Consider the following 22,189-nt stretch of genomic DNA (forward strand, 5'->3'; position numbering starts at 1 on the left):
CTTGTCACTTGACAGGTCACACCTGTGCTAAGGTGACACCTGAGCCTTGGTGTCTCCAGCAGCTCCCCTCTTCTTTCTGTAGTGTAACCCAGTGATGATCGATGCCATCAAGGTTTCTGCTGCTCACAGGGCCCGGTACTTCTGGGGTAACCTACCTGGAATGAACAGGTAAGAGCCTGAGAGGGGTAGATAACAGACAGCAGTTATATCTAGGTCTTCTTTGATATTCCAGCCTTCTAGAAAGTCCTGGTTTGGGGTTGCTCTGGATAACTGGAGCACTGGGCAGGCAGCTGCCTTGTTCCAGCTTCAGGGCAAGTGTTTCTCAAGGTCCCGCCAAGGGCTGTGAGTACTGTCAAGACTCCATGTTTTTGCCTTCTGTGCTAAGGCTTCCATTGGCAAATGTTAAACGTCAAAGACACTATTCCCTCTGTCCCTGAGATGAGGTGGGCCCTGAACCAGCCCCTGGTGACCAACCATAGGCACAGCTGAGTAGCACAGTTACTGACTCCCTCCAGTTTTCTCAGTCAGGAACATTTCCCACTCTTAAGGAAAAAAAATATTTTTTTGAGATTATAATTTATTTATAACATTCCTCCCTTCTCCATATTCCTCCCTGCTCTCCTTCAGACTCAAAGCCTTTCTTTTTATCAGTTATTATGGCATGCATATATGGACTTGTGTATACATATATATTCCTAAATATAATCTGTTGTGTCCATATAACTTGTATGTGTGTTTTCAGGGCTGACTGTTTGTTCTTGGACAACCAATTGGTGTGCTCTCCTCTGGGGACAGCCACCTCTCCTGCTCCCGGCTCTCCTCAGTTGTTTATAGCTCTCTATGTAGGGTTGAGGCCTCATAAACTTTTCTTCATCCAGATTGGCGTGTTCACTGGTGTTGTCCTTGTTCACCTCACATCTGGTCAGTGTTTAGTTCTCAGTTTTAGACATAAAGCAAGGGGCTCTGCACAGGCCTCCTTATCTCTTCCTTTGTGATTTCAAGAACAGCTTGCTAACTGAGATACAAACTGAGCCTGTAGTAGCCATCCCAGATATGCAAATGAAGTGAGCTGGGAAACACTTTCAGAAGGCTGGAGTAGAAGCATACAATTTTGGGAATTTGTCAAAGTGTGGGCAGAGGTCAGAGGGTCCTGAAACAGCTCTTAAATACTGTAATTTTTTTTAATTCAAATTTTCAAAATTTTTAATTCAAAATAATATTGTTTTTGTCTCTTGGATAGTTAAGTTTTATTCAGCCAACCAACTAGTTAAAACATACCATATTCTGTTTGGGATCACATGGGCTGGTTTATTCAACGTTCAAGCTGTCCTTATCAAGCGCTGTATTGCTGCTGATTCAATGGGGGACACATGATGTTAGTGGCTCTTGTAGAGCAGACATATTAGAGGGAGGGGCAGAGAACACAGTGAGTGATTATATGTTCAAGGTTGGGGAGGTGGCAATGGAAATTAGGGTGGGGAAAGGAGAAGCCTCATCCAATGGAACTGAAGGAATGAAGCCATTTCAGGTGGAAGAGAGGACTCTGGGATAGATGGTGGATGGGTATCCATAGACCAGCTACGAGTATCAGTGTTCTTAGGTTAAGAATGGTTTGGAAAGAGAGATGCAAGTATCTCTGACTAAATAGTGTAGGCTATGCATGGTGCCAGTTAGTTGTACGTGGGCATAGGGCATTCCAAGAGATGAATTGGTTAAACTAATTGAAGTTAATTTAAGGTATACAATGTCTATAGAAGGAAATAGAGCAGATATGGGGGTGGTGATTGCAGAAGGAGCTGAGATAGTCGGTTATTATGCTGTGTCCCTGAAGGAGCCATCCAGTGAGAAAGCAAATGAAGGTGCTGGTAGTGATCTTTGTAGTTTGTAGCATGGCCGGATATTTGAGCGTTTGTTTATGCATTTGGTGGCTTCCAGGCTAAGACGATGGGACGTTGTGCATGAGCTCTGCTGGGTGACAGAATGGATGTAAGAAGTGTCAGATTGAGGCCTGGATCATCCAGTCTGTGCACATCTTTTTACTCTAGCCTTGGCTGGCCTGGGACTCTTTCTGTAGGCCAAGCTGGCCTTAAACTTACATAGATCCTTCTGCCTCTGCCTCCTTAGTGCTGGGATTAAATGCATTCACCATGCTTGGTGTTTGTATGCGTCTTAATCTTTGAGTTTATATAACAATGAGCTTTCTGTGTTTCCTTTCTCCTGACCCCTTACCTCATTTAGGTTCACGGGAGACACAAAAGGGGATAGGGAGCCAGCGAGATGGCTCAGTGGGTAAAGGAGCTTGCTGTACAAACCTGATGGCCTGAGTTTGATCCCTAGACCTCCTGAAAAGGTGGAAGAGAGAACTGACTACAAAATTGTCCTCTGACCTCCAAACATGTACTGCCAAATATATGTCCATACACATTAGACATACATTTACACATTAGCAGTAAATACATTTTTAAAGATGAATTAGGTCTAGCATTGGACAGCTGGAGGGTGTGGTCAAGGGAGATGCTTGGTGTGAATCCTCAGGCCTCTGTGGCATTCATTCTTTCTTTGTTTTGACTTTGAAGTTCCCACCTGGGGCCATTGTGATGTTGTCCCTGGTGCAGATGTTTGTGAGGACCTCTAGTTCTTCCCCTGTCAGCTTGTCTGTCTCTGCATTTGCAAAATGTTACCAGAGAGAAAGTGAAAAGTTTGCATTTCCTCCCCCCCACCCCCAACTCCCCACTGGGTGGCACCCAATTAAAAGCTTCCTGAGTTTTGTTGCCAAAGTGTGGGATACTCTTCTGAAGGTGACTCACCGACATCTAGGTCAGTGGTCTTCAACCTTCCTTATGCTGTGACCCTCTAGCAATAAAATTATTTTATTGCTACTTCATAACTGTAATTTTGCTACTGTTATGAATGGTAATGTAAATATCCACCCTCTCTGTGAAAAGGTCATTCAACTCCCAAAGGGGTCGAGACTCACAGGTTGAGAACCACTGATTTAGACCATGCACCTTTATCATGCTTTGCTGTCCCTGTGTGGGAGCCTAGCCTTGTCCAGTACTAAAAGATGCAGTTCAGAGAAGCACAACCACTGGGCATGGGGTTGTACTCTCCAGGGACTAGTGGACCCTTGGCCTGACCAGACTTGTATGTTTTCATCCTGTAATCTATCGAGCATTGGTCATTGCCAGAGTACACTAGCACGAAGCAGATTTTCCTCTTGTCTGACCGGTGAGGTCTCTCACTCAGACCTCCCGCGCAGACGCTGGACAGTAACGGGTTTTGGCTGTCCCTAGGCCTGTGATAGCTTCAAAGAATGATAAGCTCGAGCTGCAGGACTGCCTGGAGTTCAGTAGGACAGCAAAGGTAAGATGTGCAGTGCTCCATGACACTGTGACCTTGGCTCTGTCCACGTGGTGCCTGCTCATTCCCTCACGGACTCCTGGTGCTGGGCCTCTTTCCCTACAGACCTGTTCTGTCTCTTCTTCTGGTGCAGAGTAGGCCATGTTCTTGATAAGTGAGAACCAGATGCCGCTGGACTCTGCAGTGGTTAATGTTGGATGCACAGAGGCTGTGCTGCAGGTGCTCTTTGGAGTAAGGATAGTGGCGGATGCTACCGCAGAAGGCTCTGTGCTGTGAAGTCACAGATTCATGGGAAGGCCTCCATGTGCCTGCTCCTCCATGTCTGTACAAAGCCAAGGCCTACTGCTCAAGCTCTGGTTGTCCATGCTGAGTCTGGATGGTTTCTGTTCTCCCAGGATCAGTAACTGGTGTCTTGGCCTCATGTGATCCTTCATGGTCTCTTTGGGCTAAAATTTCTGTGTGTCTGGTCCTCCCTGTGATTAACTTGGCATGTGTGGGACACATGAAGACTTCCTTCCAGTCTGTCCTCAGCCCGCTCCGGATGCTTCTGAGCCTGAGCCACTTGGAAGCCTTCTGTGCTCACCCTGCGATGTTGTTTTGTTCTCCAGTTAAAGAAAGTGCAGACAATAACCACCAAGTCGAACTCCATCAGACAGGGGAAAAACCAGCTTTTCCCTGTAGTCATGAATGGCAAGGACGACGTTTTGTGGTGCACTGAGCTCGAAAGGTGAGCACATCAGTTACTTTTCTATTGCTGTGATAAGACACTAGGACCAAGGACATTTCTAAAACAAAGAGTTTATTTGTGCTTATGGTTCCAGAGAGATAAGAGTCCATCATGCAGGGCTGTAGGAAGCATGGCAGAAGTGGTGGCTGGAGTGGCAAGCTGAGACCTTACATCTTGAGCAGTATGAGAACAAGGAGAGAGAGAGAGAGTACCAGAGATGGTGGAGTCTTTAAACTCACCAAGCTCTTCCCTGCTACAGGAAGGCTACATCTTCTAAACCTACCCAAACAGCATCACCCAATGGGGGCTGTATTCAAATGTTTGAGTCCATGGGGGGCTTAACATTCTAATCCCCACAGTGGGCAAGGCTGTACATGGAGAGGAATCTGTGGAGACAGAGACAGGAAGGGAATGTGTAGTCAGAGCCAGCAGCGCACAACAGTTGCTTGTCTCAGTTCCTCGAGGCCCCACTGGCCCTAGGTAGTGGGGTCTGCGTAATAATGCCTTTTTTAGAATTAGCTTTTATTTCTCCACAGAAATGGTGATACCTTGGTGATGAGAAATCTCAGGCATAAGGTCATTAGATAATGCTGCCTCTCTGCCATCTGCACTGCACAGACAATTTTCTGTCCCAACCTTCTGGGCTCTTAGGAGAATGGGAATCCCCATGGCTCGTCTGGACACATTCCCCATGGGGCAGCTGACCCCTCCATGGTCACAGTCTGTCTTTAACCTCTTACACTTTATTGGGCTAAATTGTCTATTGTCACATGAAAACCATCTCTTGTATTTCAAGTTTTTTTTTTTTTTTTTTTTGGTTGTTGTTGTAACTTTGTTCTGAAGACTTTTATATTGATTATTTCCACTATAAATTTCAGTTCTGGCTTGATTTCCTTTTTAACAAGTAGGTTTAATAGAAATGTAGTTTTTAGAGTGGGAGGCAAAATCTCACTCCATAGCTAGACTACCCAGTAGCCATCCTTAGTATGTAGCCTAGGTTGGCTGCAAATTATCTTGCTTCAGTTTCCCAATATTCTCTTCAGTGCTGCACTATATGCACAAACTACATATAGCCTAGAAAGCCAATTTCTGGGCTGGTGAGAGAGATCAGCAGGTAAAGGCACTTGTCACACAAGCTAGAGAACCTTAACTGGACCCTGGAAAGTTGTCCTCTGACCTCCATACACCTTCTGATACATATGTACCCAAACACATATGCACATGCATATACACCAACTAACTAAATCCAAATAATTGAAAAATAGCAATTTCTGATTCGTAGAAAAACTGTAGGTAACATTGCTCAGTCTCTCCATGAAGTGGAATCTTCCGGATCTGGAAAGCCTGGCATGAAATGTGATTTATGTGATTGTGATACTATGTGACCACAGACCTGTGATTCTGAGGCTTGGTGCAGAACGATGATACAATGTTGCTGTCAAAGCAAAGGAGAACAATCCTGGGTCAGCCACTGCCCCATTGGTGCTGTTTCTAGAACTGGGTTATAAGCATTTCTTTCTTTCAAATGTTATCACATGTGCATTGCTGCTTTCCCTCTATATGTGTCTATGTTTGGACAAATGCCATAGGCACATTCTGAATTCTAAGTTGTACTAAACTGAACTGGGGTTGAAAATCTGGTCTGGTGTGTGTGTGTGTGTGTGTGTGTGTGTGTGTGAGACATTGTTTGTTCTTAAAGAAACTGCAGGGCTGAGGTGATGACTTGTCAGGCAAGTGTGTGGATTTGAGTTTGATCCAAGTATAGGAGGTAGAGCAGGAGGATCCCTGGGGCTTGTTGGTCAGTCAGTCTAGCCTAATCTTCTAATTTCAAGAGGCCCTGTCTCAAAAAAAGGCGAGGGGTGTATGTCCCTGAAGAATAACTCCTAAAGACTGAAGATACCTCTAGCCAAATGTACACAGACATGTACACACAAACATCTCTCCACCCCAAGAAGTCACTAAACTTTTCTCATTGTGTTTTGAAGCCAAATACAAGTCTTCTGGCTGACTGGCAATCATTTATGGATTAACTCACACCAGACCTTTAAGAATGGTCCCTGGGCAGCAGCACATAAGGATCAGGGCACTGTCCCTGTGCAGGAGACACCACCAGTGCCTTGTGACTCAACGACCAGCTGTCAGCAAGTGTTCTCCGGAACCAGAGGAACTGGTAGTCTAGAAGGGTTCTTTAAGCCCAATAGTCCTGACAGAAGGCATGGGGAAGCGTAATTGTGAACAGAGGCAGTGGCAACCTGATAGCTTTCCCAGGCGTGGACTTGTGGAACACAGCTGTTCTTAGTGTGCTGGGGACATATATGGACTTTTCTAACCCACGTCTTTTCTCTGTGTACTCATCCAGGATCTTCGGCTTTCCAGCTCACTACACGGACGTGTCCAACATGGGCCGTGGCGCCCGCCAGAAGCTGCTGGGAAAGTCCTGGAGTGTGCCAGTCATCAGACACCTATTTGCCCCCTTGAAGGACTACTTTGCATGTGAATAGTTCTACCCAGGACTAGGGAGCTCTGGAGTCTTGGGGTTAATGCCAGAAATTAGGAGTCATACTGAACCTTGAAGCACCCCAGCTCTGACCTTCCTTGACTCATCTCTGTGGGGTCTTACTATACAGTCTGGTCTCTCCTGCTCAGTGGTAGCAGAGCCTCCAGGTTCTACAGGGGAACTAGCTTAGACTAGCATCTTAGAGCGTCCCAACATGCTTCTCATGTTTTTCTCACCTAAAACTTTAAAACCAAGCCAGGTGGTGGTGATGCACGCCTTTAATCCCAGTATTTGGGAGGCAGAGGCAGGCCTCTGTGAGTTCAAGGCCAGCCTGGTCTAAAGAGCAAGTTCCAGGACAGCCAGGGCTACACAGAGAAACCCTGTATTGAAAAACCAAAACACTACAACCAACCAACAAAATAAAACAAACAAACAAAAAAAACAAAAACAAAAAAAACAAAAACAAAAAAAACCCAAAAAAACCCTAACAAAACAAAACACAATAAACAGTAGGAGAGCCATGTGGCACCATGGAAAACCGTGCTTTGTTTCACAGTTTTTGCTGCAGTTTAGGCTGAAAGATGGCAGACACATAGTTTACCGTTTCATTTAATTAAAGTCAATATTTCTCAACAATAATCTCATCTGCACTTTGTTGTCCTGTGGAAGTGTGCTCTTGCTTATCCATGCATCATGCATAGGGATGCCTGTGGTCCCCAGGGTCTCACGGAGCTTGAGATCTATTTGCAATGTCCTTAGAACTCCACCATCAGCATCCCCCAAGGGGCTCCTGACATCCTTGCTACTAGCCCCAACCACAGCCTCTGCTTCATTTGCTGTTGCTCCTGGGACAACAGTGGGCTACAAAGGCCTATTGGAGCCTTGATATTCTAGTTTTATTTCCTGTTGCTCTTGTCTGCTGGGCCTAGTAGCACAGCTTTAATCTCAGCATTGGGAAGGTGGCAGAGACATGAGGTTCTTCAGGTCTACATACAAAGTTCCAGCCCAGCCATGGCTACACAGTGAGACCCTGTCTAACACAAAACAACCCCTCCCCCCAAAGAAAACAAAAACAAAAAACAAAACAAAATCCTACATTCTGACCAAAAGCAACTTAGAAAGGGCTTATTTGTCTTACGTTTCCAGGTCGTGCACCATCATGGAGAGAAGTCAGGGCAGGACTTCCTCTCAAACCATGGAGAAATGCTGCTTACTGGTTCAGTCACTGGTTAACTCAGCTAGCTTTCCTATACAGCCCAAGCCTACTTGCTTAGGGATAGTACTGCCCACAGTGGGCTGGGCCCTCCCATACCAATCACCAATCAAGATAGTCTTTCACAGACGTTGCCACAGACCAACTGATCTGGGCACTCCATCAACTGTGACTCTAGGTTCTGTCAAGTTGGCAATACAAACTAACTAAGACTTATCATCATCATCATCATCATCATCATCGTGTGTGTGTGTGTGTGTGTGTGTGTGTGTGTGTTTAGCACAGCATGTGTGTGGAGGTCACAGAGCAACTTTGTGGAATAGGTTCTCTTTTTGCCTTTACATAGGCTCTGGGCATCAAATTCAAGCCATAAGGCTTGTATGGCAGGCACCCTCTGAGCCATCTCACAGGAACTTAACATAATCTTTTATCTAGACTGTGATTTACAGTGAGTTGAATGCCCAGACTATCATCATACTTATTGACCATTTAAAAATGTACTCATTCCTTCACACTTAAAACTGCAACTGCCTCTGGTAGCTCCTCCTTAGTTTAGCTGGAGCCAGCTAGCATCCAAGGTATCTTAGTTAGGGTTTTACTGCTAACTAAGGTCATGACACCATGACCAAGGCAACTCTTAAAAGGACATTTAATTGGCCTGACTCATAGGTTCAGAGGTTCAGTCCATTATCATCCAGGCAGGAGCATAGCAGCATCAAGGCAGGTATTGTGCAGGAGGAGCTGAGAGTTCTGCATCTTCATCTGAAGGCCACTAGGAGAAGACTAGCTTCCAGATAGTCTGGATGAGAGTCTTAAGCCTATGCCCACAGTGACACACCTACTCCAACAAGGCCACACCTACTCCAACAGGGTCACACCTCCTAATAGTGCCACTCTGTGGGCCAACATATACAAACCATCACATTCCACTCTCTAGCCCCCATAGACTTGTTCAAACATATAAGTCTATGGTGGCCAAACCTAAACATAGCATGACGCAAAATCCATTTAGTCCAACTTCAAAAGTCCCCATAGTCTACAGCAGTCTCAACTGTGTTAAAAGTCCTAAGTTCAAGGTCTCTTTTGAGATTCATCCAACCACTTAACTGTAATCCCCAAAGCAAGACAGGAAACCAACTAGACAAACTCCAGACTCTGCATCTCCATGTCTGATGTCAAAGCTGTCTTTAGATCTCCAACTTCTTTTTGACTGTTGTTGACTGCAACAGACTTCTTTCTCCTGGGCTGGTTCCACTCCCTGTTAGCAGCTTTCCTCAGCAGATAGCCCATGACTCTGGCATCTTTAACATTTTGGGGTCTCCAAGGCAACTTCAATGTTATAGCTTCTTGTTCAATGTCTGGAATTCACACATAATCTTCTGGGCTTCTCCAAAGGGCTGGCATTACTTCTCCAGCTCTGCCCTCCGCAGCACTCTAAGTTCAGGTTGATCTACTCCACTGCTGCTGTTCTTGGTGATCACCCCATGGTACTGGCATCTGTAATACACTGGGGTCTTCTGCTGCAACTAGGCTTCACCAAGAGCCTCTCATAGGCTCTCTTCATGGTGCCAAGCCTCGACCCCTTTGTATGACTCCTTGAGTCCTGGGCTGTCAAATGCCACTGAGGCTACACCTTCACCAATGGCCTTCCATGGCCTCTCACAGAACCAAGCCTCAGCTGTTCTTCATAACCCCTTCATGAGACTTAACTAGAGAACAAAATCTCTGCTGGGCTTTTTTGACACTTCCTTTGTCGATGCAATTAACATAAATCTCTTCATCTTAGCATCAGGTAGACTTCAGAATTTCATACTGAAAATCTTTTCCTCTGAAACCTCTTGGGCCAAGTCTGTACAGTTAAAAATTCCTCTCAGTAACAAAGTCTTCCATATTCCTACTAGGACAGCCCATTAAACCCCACTTAAAGGATTCCATGGCTTTCCAAATCCAAAGTCCCAGAATCTACATTCTTCTAAACAAAAGCATGGTCAGGCCTATCACAACAATACCCCAGTCCCTGGTACCAATTTCTGTCTTAGGGTTTTACTGCTGTGAACAGACACCATGACCAAGGCAACTCTTATAAGGACCACATTTAATTGGGGCTGGCTTACAGGTTTGGAGATTCAGTCCATTATCATCAAGGCAGGAGCATGGCAGCATCCAGGCAGGCATGGTGTAGGAGGAACTAAGAGTTCTACATCTTCATCTTAAGGCTGCTAGGAGAGGACTGGTTTCCAGGCAGCTAGGGTAAGGGTTTTAAGCCCATGCCCATAGTGACACACCTACTCCAACAGGGCCACACCTCCTAATAGTGCCACTCCCTGGGCCAAACATGTACAGTACAAACCATCATACAAGATGTCACACATCCAGAGCCCATCATGACATGCTCCTGACTTTAGTTAAGAAGAAGGGGCCAGGGAGAGCATAGTTCACTTACTAGCATGTAGAATAGAGGGTAAGAAGTACATGGGGGTGCATGTGACCCTCCTATCAAACTCACACTGATCCTCTGTGCCTCATGATGTGACATGGTTTGTCATGGTACCTTCATAGGCCAGGGTCTCATAGGGTCTGACTCAGAGGGAACTACTGGCAGACAGGGTGAGGAAGAAGCTTTGCAAGTGGAAGGATGGGAAACCACAGAGGTTATTAGAAAGTTGCCCCTGGCTAGAGCATCTCTGGGGAGATTTGCCATGGTTACACAATAGACAATTAGCAAAAGATGAGGCCTGTACCCTTTATTCCTTGAGGATTCCAGACCCGAGGGATGGCTGCCACACAATCAAGGCATCTTGTATACAGTACTGTATCAAATGCCAGGACAGGATGAAGCAAAATAAACAGCTCCCTCCTCAGAACCTCAAGAGAAGAAACCGACAAGCCCTCCAGGTGAGGGGCTCTGGGTATCTCGGCCTGCTTGTGGGGCAGATGACAGAGGTCTTGAGGGGGCTGTTGTAACTTTTCTCAGAATGGGCTAGGCTTGAATTTGAGTGATCAGGGCTGTGTGGCTACAGGAGAATATGAAGATATTGCAACAAAGCTGGGAGTTGGCATCCTGTGTAGGTCTTTTGTGGGTTTGTGTCTGGGATCTGACACATTGCTGTGTTGCCTGGAGCAGATGCCTTAATTTTCTGGAGTTTTAAAATTCATATTTGAAAGGTGGGAATGGTACACCCCAAGTACCTTAGAGGTTAGTGAAGTCCATGGGAGAGATCTGGAGAAAATGCTTTGCTTGGTGCCTGGTGGGCAGCAAGGCTTACACTTGTGATGGATGGAATTAAGAAAATGAAAGCCATCTGTCATCTAGGTGTTAATAGCAGTGAGGATGGTGGTAACGAGGGCAGCAAGCAGTGATTATGAATCATGATGTCCTTAGAAAGGATGGGACAGTATTGTCCAGATGTGCAGCAGCTGCCTAATGATGCCACTGCTGGCAACAGCGGGCACTGCGGTCTTTGTGGCCCTTCTTAGGGAAGAAGTGAGGCTTTGGGTGCAAGGCAAGGATCTTGTCTGGGTTTCAGACCTGGTCCTGGGTCAGTCCCATGGCTGTGTGATGATGGTGGGTTGCAGCAGGCATGCGACTCTCCCATTCTTCTTACATCCTTCTTGCTTTCTAGTTAAGTGGACAAGGGTCTGCACTGGGTTGTTCTTGGTTCTCTATTCCTCTCTGGAGTCAGATGATCTGGGTTCCTGTACTGGTGGCCCATCTCTGCGTGTGAGCAAGGGGGATTCTGGTGTCTTCTTAGGGTCTCTCCATTCCCCAGCTATGGATTCTCAGCCTTGCTGGGCTGGTATGTGGCTCAACTGATTGAGTGTTTGGGAAGTATGGCTGAGAGCTGTTATTTCCTGCAGTTGAACTCTCCTAGCAACTGCTGGGAGGCCTGACCACTGCAATTATAGAAAAGAGAGCTGGGAGAGGCCCCTTCACGGGGTCACACAGCTGTTGGGCTTAGGGGTAGCAAGTAGAAGTTGCCTCCCTGAAGCCCAGCTATCTTTGTTCCTTGATTCTGCCTGTGACTTGTCTTGCCTGGTTTGGTGGAACTTAAGATTTCGGGCAGCATTTGGCACTTGTACAAGGTTGCCCTCTTGCTACTTGTCCACGTTTCATCCATTTCCACTGTTCTCCTTTCTTCTTTCCTGTCTTGTTTCCTCCCTTTCTTCTTTTCCTGTCAAAATTGAGTTTTAAAAACTTGGAATTAAATATATTATTATTAATTTTTTTTGAGACAGGGTTTCTCTGTGTAGCCCTGTCTGTCCTGGAACTCACTCTGTAGTTCAGGCTGGCCTTGAACTCAGAGATCTGCCTCCCTCTGGCTCCCTAGTGCTGGGATTAAAGGTGTATGCCACCACCACCCAGCAAGCTAGTTTTTTGTATGTATTAATGTGTGTGTTGACAGCCACAGCCTATGCCTGTGTGTGAAGGTCAGAAGAAACTTTTGGGAGTCAGTTCTCTGCTTCTATGATGTGGGTCCTGGGGATGGAATTCAGGTCATCAGATTTGATGGCAAGTGGTTTTGCCCATTGTGTTGACTCATTGGCTCTAAAACTTGGAGTTTTAAAATAATTTTAGACTTACAGTCAAGTTGTAGGCCTATTTACAAAGTCACTAAATGCCCACTGCTCAAACTCCCACAGAAAGCATTCTGTAGAAATGTTCTGCTCTGCCATCGATTGATAGATCAATTCCCATTATGCATGAGGGCCTGTGGGCATGTATGTGCATGTGTGTGCGTGTGTGTGCACATGTACATGAGAACATAGAGACCAGAAGTCAACATCAGTGTCTTCCTCAATCACACACCACCTGGATCTGGGCTCACAGATTCATATAGACTAGTCTGTAGGGGTACTCCTGTCTCTTGCTCCTCCTCATTGCTGGGATCATAGGAACTTCCTTCCATGCCCAGCTTTTACTTGCATGCTGGGGCTCTGAACTCAGGTCCTCATGCTTGTGCATTAAGCGCTTTACTAAATGACACTATGTTCCCATTCCCTGCTTTTTGATTGAGTGTGGATTTTGAAGTCTCTCTATGTAATACATCATGATAGCCTGTAATCTTGGCACTTGGGAGGCAGAGGCAGGAATATTTCTGCAAGATGGAAGCCAGCATGCTCTATAGAGTTAACTCCTGCCTGGGCTACATAGTGGGGCTCTGACTCCAGCAGCAGCAACAGGAACCAAAATGTTGTGGTGTGTGTGTGTGTGTGTGTCAGGACACAGTAGCGTGTATCACAGATTAGCTTTGCTGCTGCATCCTCTTGTCTTCAGCTGTAAAGTGCTGGGATTAGAGGCTGGGGTCACCATACCCAGTTTCCAAACCATTTCTCTGACAGGATGGAATCCTCTTTCCCACGTATTTTCTGATCAACACGTAATGAGATGAAGTTAAGCTTGGGTGTTAGTTACTTCTCTAGTCACTGTGTCAGGACAGCATGGTGACAAGCCTCTCTGCTGAGCTGCAAGTGTGTGGCAGTGTATTTCTATCCCAGCAGCAGAGGAAAGAGAGAAAGGGTAATGGCAGCACTCAGGTGGCTTTCTCCTTTCCCTGTTTCAGTCTACCACCCCAGGCTGTGGGAAGGTCCCTACCAGGCTCAGCATGGGTCTTCCTTCCTCAGTTAAACCTCTTGGAAAATACCCTGCCCTCACTGTCATGACAAGACTCTAAAGATGATCAAATTGTCACTACAGATTAATGGCGGACTGGTCAGGCCAGGAGCTCCTCTCTCTTCTCTATCTGAGCTGTCGTGGAGTCTACGTGAGTTCTATTTTACAAGCTTTGATTCAGACACCTCCTGAGACTCCCTGTGTTTCTAGAATTGAGTCTATATTTCACTCCTGTACTAGAGGCATCCCCACCTCACCCCAGATAAGAGGATATTGCTGTGTAGCCCAGGCTGCTCTCCAACCTCAGCTCCCAAATGTTAGGATTCCAGGTGTGCACCTCCACACCCCTCTCAAGGTACTGCTGGCTTTCCCACTGATCTCACCCCCACATCAATGGCCTCACTTCCTAAACAAAATGTCTGTAGAGAATGAAATGATACAGTTGTACAGCTTGATAATTGACGTGAAGGGAAAGGCCTCAGACCTTACTAACATTTATTGAGCAATTACTATGTGCAAGGTGCTAAGAACTTTACACAGGGCTAGGGTAAAGTGCTTGCCACTCATGCATGAGGAACAGTGTTTGGATCCTCAGCACCCACAAAATAACCTGGTGGGTAAGCAGCCCATCTGTAACCTCAGTACTTGGGAAGCAGAGATGAGGATCATCAGGGTAAGCTGATTGGCTAAACTAGAAAATTGGTGAGTTCTGGGTTCAAGTGTGAAACCCTGTTTCAGTATATAAGGTGAAGCGTGATGGAGGAGGATACTTGATATCAACCCTGGGCTTTTGTACATGGAGATACACATGCATCCACACGTACAAACATGCATGCACACACATATACACATGCATAAAAATTAAATGCACAAAAGAAAAAAAACTTACACAGACTTATTTTCTCCCAAGGGTGCTGGGGAGGGAACCCAGGGCCGTGTGTATGTTAGACAAGTACTCTGCTGTTAAGCTAGGATCCCAGTCAGCGCAGACCTTATTTAATTTCAAGTCTGAGCAGAGGCAGGGCCTAAACCTAGATCTACTAGATTTGCTACTTAGGATATGTCTTCATATATAAAATGGCATTATCACTGTTGCCCCAAGGCATTTACAAATATTTTGGATAAATTATTGTTATTGATGCTTCATTATAATGTTAATTTTTAAAAAGAGAGTCTCATGTAGCCTAGGCTATACATGGAGTTCCTGGTCTTCCTAATCCACTAAATCCTGAGATCACAGCATGCTCTGCTGTTTCCTCTTGCTTGTATTTCTCTATATTACCCCCCCCCCCCTTTTTTTTTTTAAATAAGGGTAGTAGCTCATCTTTTGGGACCAGTGTCAACTCTGGGACCTCTTCCCTGCTGCAAAGTGAAGTCAAGTCTCTTGTGATATGCTTGGAGTTCTGTTCACGATGGAAACGGGCAGTGTGTGCGGGCTGGGAGTGTGTGGCTGGCAGAGTGCTTGTTGAGCATGTCCAAAGCCCTAGGTTTGATCCCCAGCATCACATAAAATGGGGATGGTAAGACACAACTGTAATCCCAGCACTCAGAGGCAGGAGGATCATCAATAAGTCATCCACTGCTACCTTCTTGGATTCCTAGCCATTCCTAGGCTTCAGCAATTGGGACTAGGCTCAGACTTTCTGGGAGCCTGGGCACACAATGTAAACACTTTGCTACACACTACCTTTGCCTAGCCCTCAGTCTGTTCTGTTAGTAAACCAAGTTTCAAGTCACTGATGTGTCTACTTTGCCTCCTTTGCCAGAGTAGAACCTTTAGGAGGTCAAACACTATGTCTAGTTTTAGCTCACCATCAAATGCTTAGGGTCTGTCTGCCTGTTTGGTTAGAGAGAATAAATGCTGGCAGCCAGGCTTGGTGGTACAGACCACACCAGCATTTGAAAAGTAGCAACACCAGGGTTAGGAGTTCAAGGTTATCCTCAGCCACATAAGAAGCTGGAGACTAGTCTGGGATATGTTTGACCCTGTCTCAAAAGAATTATGAGTCTTATAAATAAGTGGTATTGTGGCAGAGAAAGCATTCTGTGACCCGGATCCAGCTCTGTGATTCTGGGCAAGTCACCTGGCTTCTCTGAGCCTGCTTTCTCTGTTGTGAAGTGGTGCAGTTCATCCTTTCTTCCTACACATAAGCACTGAGATATAGTCTGGAGCTAGAACTGGAAATCGCCTCCATGAGAAAGCAGGAGATAAAGGCATTAAAAAGTGAGAAAACGTCTTTTGCAGTGCTAAGAATAAGCCAGATGATATTGCAGGTGCTCTTCAGTGGTGACTTAGGTTTTTTTTGTTTTTTTGTTTTTTGTTTTTTTTTTTTTTCGAGACAGGGTTTCTCTGTGTAGCTCTGGCTGTACTGGAACTCACTCTGTAGACCAGGCTGGCCTCGAACTCAGAAATTGGCCTGCCTCTGCCTCCCAAGTGCTGGGATTAAAGGCGTGCACCACCACTGCCCAGCCGACTTAGTTTTTGTTTTTTATTAAGATGCTGTACTGGGAAGTTTTATGTCACCTTGACACAAGCTAAAGTCATCTGAGAGGAGGAAACCTCAATTAAGAAAATGCCTCAGCCGGGCCAAAAAAAAAAAAAAAAAAAAAAAATGCCTCCAGTAGGTAAGCCTATAGGCAAGCCTACAGAATGTTTTCTTAGTCTTCAATGGGGGAGTCTCATCAGCCCACTGTGGGTGGGGCCACCTCTGGGCTGGTGGTCCAGGATTGTATAAGAAAGTAGGCTGAGCAAGCCATGAGGAGTGAGTCAGTAGCCAACATCCCTCCATGGCTTCTACATCCAGTCCTGGCTCTAGGTTCCTGCCCTGTTTTCCTTCAGTGATGAACAGAGGTATGGAAGAGTGATATTTTATTTATTTATATTTCAAATGTTATCCCCTTTTCCCCTCCCACCGCAGAAGCCCCTTATCCTGTTCCCCCTCCTGTTACTTCTATGAGGGTGTGCCCCCACCCATCGACCCACCACGTTGCTTTGGTCATGTTTCATCACAATAATTGTAACCCTAACTAAAACAGGTGCCTAATCTTTTTTTACTAAAAGACACTGTGTAGCTCTCTGGCTGGTCTTGATCTCAGAGATTAACTTGTCTCTACCTACTGAGTCCTGGGATTAAAGGTTCACACCACCACAGCAGGCTAATTTATTTGTGGGCATATCTCTGTGTGTGTGTAGGCATGTGAGTGGCACCGCACATATGTGTTAGTCAGAGGACTACCTGCAGGACTTGGGTCTCACCTGTCAGTGGGTCCTGGGGATTGAACTCATGTTGTCAGGTTTGGGGGCATGCACCTGCTAAAGCATTTTGAATACCCCTTTTTCTTTTTGGAGACCAGAACTCGCTGTGTAGTTATGCCTAGCCTGCTACTGTAGACCAGGCTGGCCTTGAATAGCCCGGCACTCCCAGTTTATTCTTTTTTTCTTTCTGAGACAGGGTATCGTGTACCTCAGGCTGAACTCCCAGAGAGGTCTGGGATGATGACAAAACCATTTGCTGGCAAGACAGGTGTGTTCCACTACAGCCGGCTTCTGTGGTGTTGAGGACAGAAACCAGGGATTCATGCTTGCTAGGCGAGCACTTTATCAACTAACCTTCCTCCTGAGCCCATTCAAAAATCCATCTCGGTCAAACCAATTTTCTTCTGGGCTACGGCAAACCAGAATGTGCAACTGGGCTCCGCCCTCCGAGAGGACTCACACGTCATTGGTTGCAACTGACCACGTGCCCAACAGGCTTGCTCCCCGCCTCCGGGCACGCCAGCTGTCGATCAAGGACTCGGCCCCGCCTCCGGCTCGCGGGCCAGTCTGTCTCTATAAAAGGCCGGGCTGGCGCTGACGAGCCCCTGCGTCGGCGCGTCACGGCGGGGTGCGTGTGAGGTCATTGCGCGCGGGCGGGCGGGGTCCGACGGTTTGAACGAGACGAAGACGGAACCGGAGCCGGGCGCGCGGACAGCGGACGCGAGTCCTGTGAGAGCCGGTGAGGCGGCTGGCGGGCCCGGGAGGCGGCAGCAGTCCGGAATTCACGGGAGGCGGCTCCTCGTGAGCGGTGCGGAGCCGCGCGGGCAGTGGGGGGGAAGGGCGGGGCCGTGACCCGGTGCGCGGCCTGGGCCGGGGGCGCGCGCTCCGTTGTCCCGGGGGCGGGGCGTGGGCCGGAAGTGGGGGCTGCCTAGTGGTGACCGGCGAAATCCTGGCTTTGCGGCTGGGCCCGGAGGGTGTGTGTACACGGGCGCGCGCGGGCGCGCGCGCGCGAGGGGCGCGGTGGAGACCCTCGGTGTAGGAGGCGTCGTTGCATAATGGGTGGGAGTTGGTCCGCGGAGTTGGACCTTAGAGTGCGACCTTAGGCAGGCGCTTCAGCCTCCCCGTGCCTCAGTTTCCTCATCTGTAAAGTGGAGACAGTAAGATTAATCATAGAAAGGTTTCAGCGCAGTCCCTGGCAGAAGTAAGGCGGGCCGCGGGTGTTTTTTTGAGTGCCTAGTAAATGCTAGGCCCGGTTCTCATCTGGGAGTAGACAGGCAAAGACATGCTTTCTAGGAGTCTGCATTGTGAGTAGAGAGCTAGGAAGCAAGAAAATGAATACATGGCCAAGATAATTTCTGTAATTACTGTAAAAGGGTGATACCAGTACTGCAGGGTACAGCCTGACCTCTGCACCTTGGCGATGAGGATGCTGCGGCCCATTGAGGGAAGTTAAGCTAGGCCTGATGTCTGCCCGTGATGGGATGTCTTGAATAGCATTAATCAAGATAGCTCTTTAATGGGCACTTGTGTATAAGGCATTGTGTTAAGAGCTTGATGTAGCATTGTGTCATTTAATAGTCACATTGTCTTGAAACGATGCTATCTTCATTTTCTTTCTATCCCCTCTGTTGTAGTTTGCTCATTTTATTTTCTCTGTGGTGTTGGGAGTTGACTGCAGTTCTCCCACTGTGTCGCTGAGCTGCTCATCACCCTTTTACAGGGGCGAGTCTGAGACTCTGGGTACTGAGATGACTTGCCAACTCCAGAGTCATATCCTGTGTGTTACCCCTTCTTCTCCATCTAGAAACTGTTTCATACAGACGTGACTTTTGTTGCGGTGTCAAAGTGCCAGCAAAGCTTGGGAGGAGGTGTGCTTTTCTGTTAGGGTTGATCACTCAGATTCTTACTTAATCCTTACCACACCTCTGTGAGGAAGGTAGGGTCTTACCCACTTTACAGGTGAGTCATTTCTGAGGAAAGGAGACATGTTTCATTCAGGGTCACATAGCTTTTTTTGGTGCCACCTCCCTCCTGCCTTTTCATAGGTCTCCGGATGGTACTTGGAGAGGAATAGAATGTACTTTATCCTACACTGAATTGGAGTGAGTTAGGGAGCCAAATGTGGACATGCCTGTAGTCCTTACATTTGGGAGGTAGAGGCAGGAGAATCAAAAATTGAAGGTCATCTAGCTAGGTCATGAGATACTGTGTGGGAAAAGCAGAGTAGAACGAGTTAGGGAGAATCCCAGGAGAGTCACTGAGGGGAGAGATACTTGACTAGACGGAAAGGGGATTTTTCCTTATGGTTGTATTTTGCTTAGCTCAGAGAGCCCTGAAAGCGTAGGGTATGTGTTGAACTGTAGGGTTCAACTTGCACTGACTGAGGCTAAGCAGTGGACTTTTTTGTTACTTTATTTTGTGCCCTAAGTTGGCCTAGAATGTACTGTGTGTCCCACACTTGTCCTGAATTTAGAGTGGTCTCTCTACCTAAATTTTTTGAGTGCTAGGTTTATGGGCATGGGCCTTCACTTCTGGCTCAAACATTCTTACCAGAAAGTGAGAGAGAGCTTGGCTGGAGAGGTAGGCTCTGTTTTGACTGCCTGGAAGAGCCAATTAATTGGTTGAGTGAGTGGATGTTTATTGCACATCCACAGGGTGCCTAATCCCATGTATTTAGTGGCCACAGAGCTTGTGGAGCACATGGGACCTGGTATTAACGTACTGCTAATGAAAGAGTTTGAAATTACATGATGGTGAAGGGCCATTAACCTTTTCTGAGCCGGGGTGTGGTCAGGAGACACATGTGGCTTTACCAGCTGCTTTATTTTATGATAGCATGACACACAATACCCAATGAGTAGGGATATACCCAAGCTAAATGGTAAGTGCTCAGTCTGGGATCACGTCATTCAGTTTGGATGGCTCTCATTGGTACTTAATAATAGCGTTCTGCACACAGTATGCCCTTACTTGTTCATCCAGAGATTTTTAAACAGAGAAATACCTCATGCGATTTGTGATTCAGAAAATTCTTTCTGGCTGCTGTGTAGGAACAGATTGAGATAGACTAATTTGAGAGCTTGCAGGGCATCTTGAGAGGTGTTGGCAGCAGATATCAGGCATAGTTTTTAGCATTGAAGATAGCATAAAAAAGAGGCAGTCTCTACCCTGACCCCGTTTGTTCCTATGGCTTATGTTTGATATGATGCCAGCTCAGTTTCATTCCTTATTTTATACAGCTCACGGTGAGACCCTTTTCAGATGGTTGTGTTAATTTAGAGCTGAGGTACACTGAGTTCAGTAACTTGCCCAAATCACAGCTAATGAAATGGACTGGTGTTCAAGCCCAGGTCCTCCAGTTGCATCCTGGCCTTAATCTGGTCTGGGAGGCTCAGAAATGGAGGGATAACGTCAGTTTTAGTATGATAATTATAGTTCCAGAGGATTGAATGAAGTGTTCTGGAAACGTGACTAATAGTTTACCTGTTGAGTGAGAAACTAAATTGTGCTGTTTTCTTGTGTGGTACTTCTGTCATCTGATTATTGGAGAGTGTATAGAGTGTTGATTGTTAGCTTTCTGAAAAGTTTATGTACCTTTTCTTCCTCCACAGTCTGAAACAAGTAACGTTTACCCAGCACTCACTCCATTTAAGGCACTGTGTGAGGTGTGGGGTTGTGAAGGGGAGGGGAAGGACAGGGATATCAGGGGCATAAACTGTCCTGTGTCTGTAGACCTAGGTACCCTTGCTCTTAACACAAGCATTGGGTGAGGAAACCCAGTCTTCTGGCTCTCCGACCGGAGTTATATGACCCAAGGCTTGCAGCAACTCCATGCAGGAGATGAGTGTGGGACAAGCCCCTTGCATACTAGTTACTAAGTGGAGGGAGTGAAGCTTCCCAAGAGAGCTAAGGGCTGGGGTCTCATGGTTGTTCTAACTTGCTGTGAATTTTATCCCTTACTCCATTGGCAAGTTTGATGTCTCAGGGAATAAGAACAATTCTAAATTTCTGGGTCACTATAAAATCTACTGTTTGGGCTGGTGAGATGGCTCAGCAGGTAAAGGTGCTTGCCAGCAAGCCTTGCCAACTGAATTTGATCCCTGGGAGCTACATGATAGAAGGAGAGAGAGTCAACTCCTGAAAGTTTTCCTTTGACCATTACACACATGCATATTTGTGCACATAAAAACACACAACAAAAAATACAGAGAATGAGGGAATGACAGACCTGGTGCTCAAGAGTACAGCACCCACATTTCCTAGCGTTTTAAATGAGATTTTTAGTTGACTATAATGATTGGTGCATGTAGTCCCAAATGCTTCCAAGCCTGAGGCAAGAGGATAACATAAGTCTAGAAGTTTGAGGCAATATGGCGAGATCTGTATTCCAAAATAAAAAGAGATTATTTCAGAAGTTTGACAGAAAGGTAAGGGGCAGCATTTTCTGAGAAATGGGAAAATAGGGCTGAGCAGGCTTGCCTGTAAATAGTCAGGGTCTCCTTTTCTTCATCCTTGAAATGAACAGAGTAAAGTAAGCCTTAAAGAGGATTGTCAGTTCAGTAACAAGGGTCTTCAAAAGGTCTCATACTTGGTTGGTGCTCAGATACCCTCTAGTTTCTAGGGTGTGCAGCAAAGAATACTAGGTGCCAAGGACTTTGAGAGGTTGTCACTTGACCTCACCTATGTACAGTATTAGGCTGTTGAAACCTGTGAAAGTAGATAGCCTTGCTAGGGATGGGCCCAGGGTTTGGTGCATAGGTGCATACCAGGCAAGCAAAGCACTCTTGGTGAGCTATGCTCCCAGCCCTGGGTTTGTGTGTTGTTGATGATGACTTGTGATAAAGTCTTTGTAGCTCATGCTGGCCTGGAACTTGAGTCCTTCTGCCTCAGCCTCCTGAGTATGCATATGTTACCACCACACCCACCTTTGTTACTTATTTTTTGTGGTATTGAGGATTGAGCCCAGGCATCAAACATGTAAAACACATGCTCTAACCCCTATTTGAACTATTGAACTATTTTTTTTTTTTTTGAGCAGAATGTTTGTGTACCAGCTTCTCTTTATAAAGTACATGTTTGATCCCTTAGTGCCTTTTGTGGCTTGTAATTGTGTGCCAGTCTTATTAACATGAGGTCTAAATATTAGACTGGCTGGTTTGGGGCCATTTATTTCAGGTCATTTTATGCATGGAACTCTGTCTTATGACTGGAATCCTAGTATTTGGTTTCACCCCTCAAGGAATAAGGCTGCACTTAAAATTGAATATTTGTACAGGTTCTTGGTAACCGTGGGAACTGCTTGCCCTCATTTTTATGCTTACTATAACAGGAGCCTTCTCTCTTTTATTACATGTTGTAGAAGATGGCAGTGAATGTGTACTCGACGTCAGTCACCAGTGATAACCTAAGTCGACATGACATGCTGGCGTGGATCAACGAATCTCTGCAGTTAAATCTGACAAAGATAGAACAGTTGTGTTCAGGTAAGCCCTCCTCCTCCCCTCCCCCCCCTTTTTTTTCTGGTC

The 22,189-nt window shown here is 46.3% G+C and overlaps 2 protein-coding genes across 5 annotated transcripts in view; both read left to right on the forward strand.

Moving 5' to 3' along the window:
• LOC117703248 (DNA (cytosine-5)-methyltransferase 3C) overlaps positions 1 to 7,192 on the forward strand; it is a 31,814-nt gene extending 24,622 nt beyond the window's left edge. The window contains exons 15-18 of the mRNA XM_076928318.1: positions 83 to 168; positions 3,294 to 3,363; positions 3,969 to 4,087; positions 6,447 to 7,192. Coding sequence (XP_076784433.1) covers positions 83 to 168; positions 3,294 to 3,363; positions 3,969 to 4,087; positions 6,447 to 6,588 — 417 coding nt within the window. The 3' untranslated portion in view covers positions 6,589 to 7,192. The remainder of the gene's footprint in view (positions 1 to 82; positions 169 to 3,293; positions 3,364 to 3,968; positions 4,088 to 6,446) is intronic.
• Positions 7,193 to 10,186: 2,994 nt separating this feature from the next.
• Mapre1 (microtubule associated protein RP/EB family member 1) overlaps positions 10,187 to 22,189 on the forward strand; it is a 33,108-nt gene continuing 21,105 nt past the window's right edge. The window contains exons 1-2 of one of the 4 annotated variants that reach the window (XM_076930032.1): positions 10,187 to 10,692; positions 22,024 to 22,147. In XM_076930032.1, coding sequence (XP_076786147.1) covers positions 10,630 to 10,692; positions 22,024 to 22,147 — 187 coding nt within the window. In that variant the 5' untranslated portion in view covers positions 10,187 to 10,629. Of the gene's footprint in view, positions 10,693 to 17,271; positions 17,473 to 17,616; positions 17,639 to 22,023; positions 22,148 to 22,189 lie in introns of those variants that run through there. The other 3 variants (XM_034495416.2, XM_034495418.2, XM_034495419.2) reach the window with 3 other exon arrangements.

The sequence above is a fragment of the Arvicanthis niloticus genome, chromosome 2, assembly GCF_011762505.2.
Source record: "Arvicanthis niloticus isolate mArvNil1 chromosome 2, mArvNil1.pat.X, whole genome shotgun sequence".
Classification (NCBI taxonomy): domain Eukaryota; kingdom Metazoa; phylum Chordata; class Mammalia; order Rodentia; family Muridae; genus Arvicanthis; species Arvicanthis niloticus.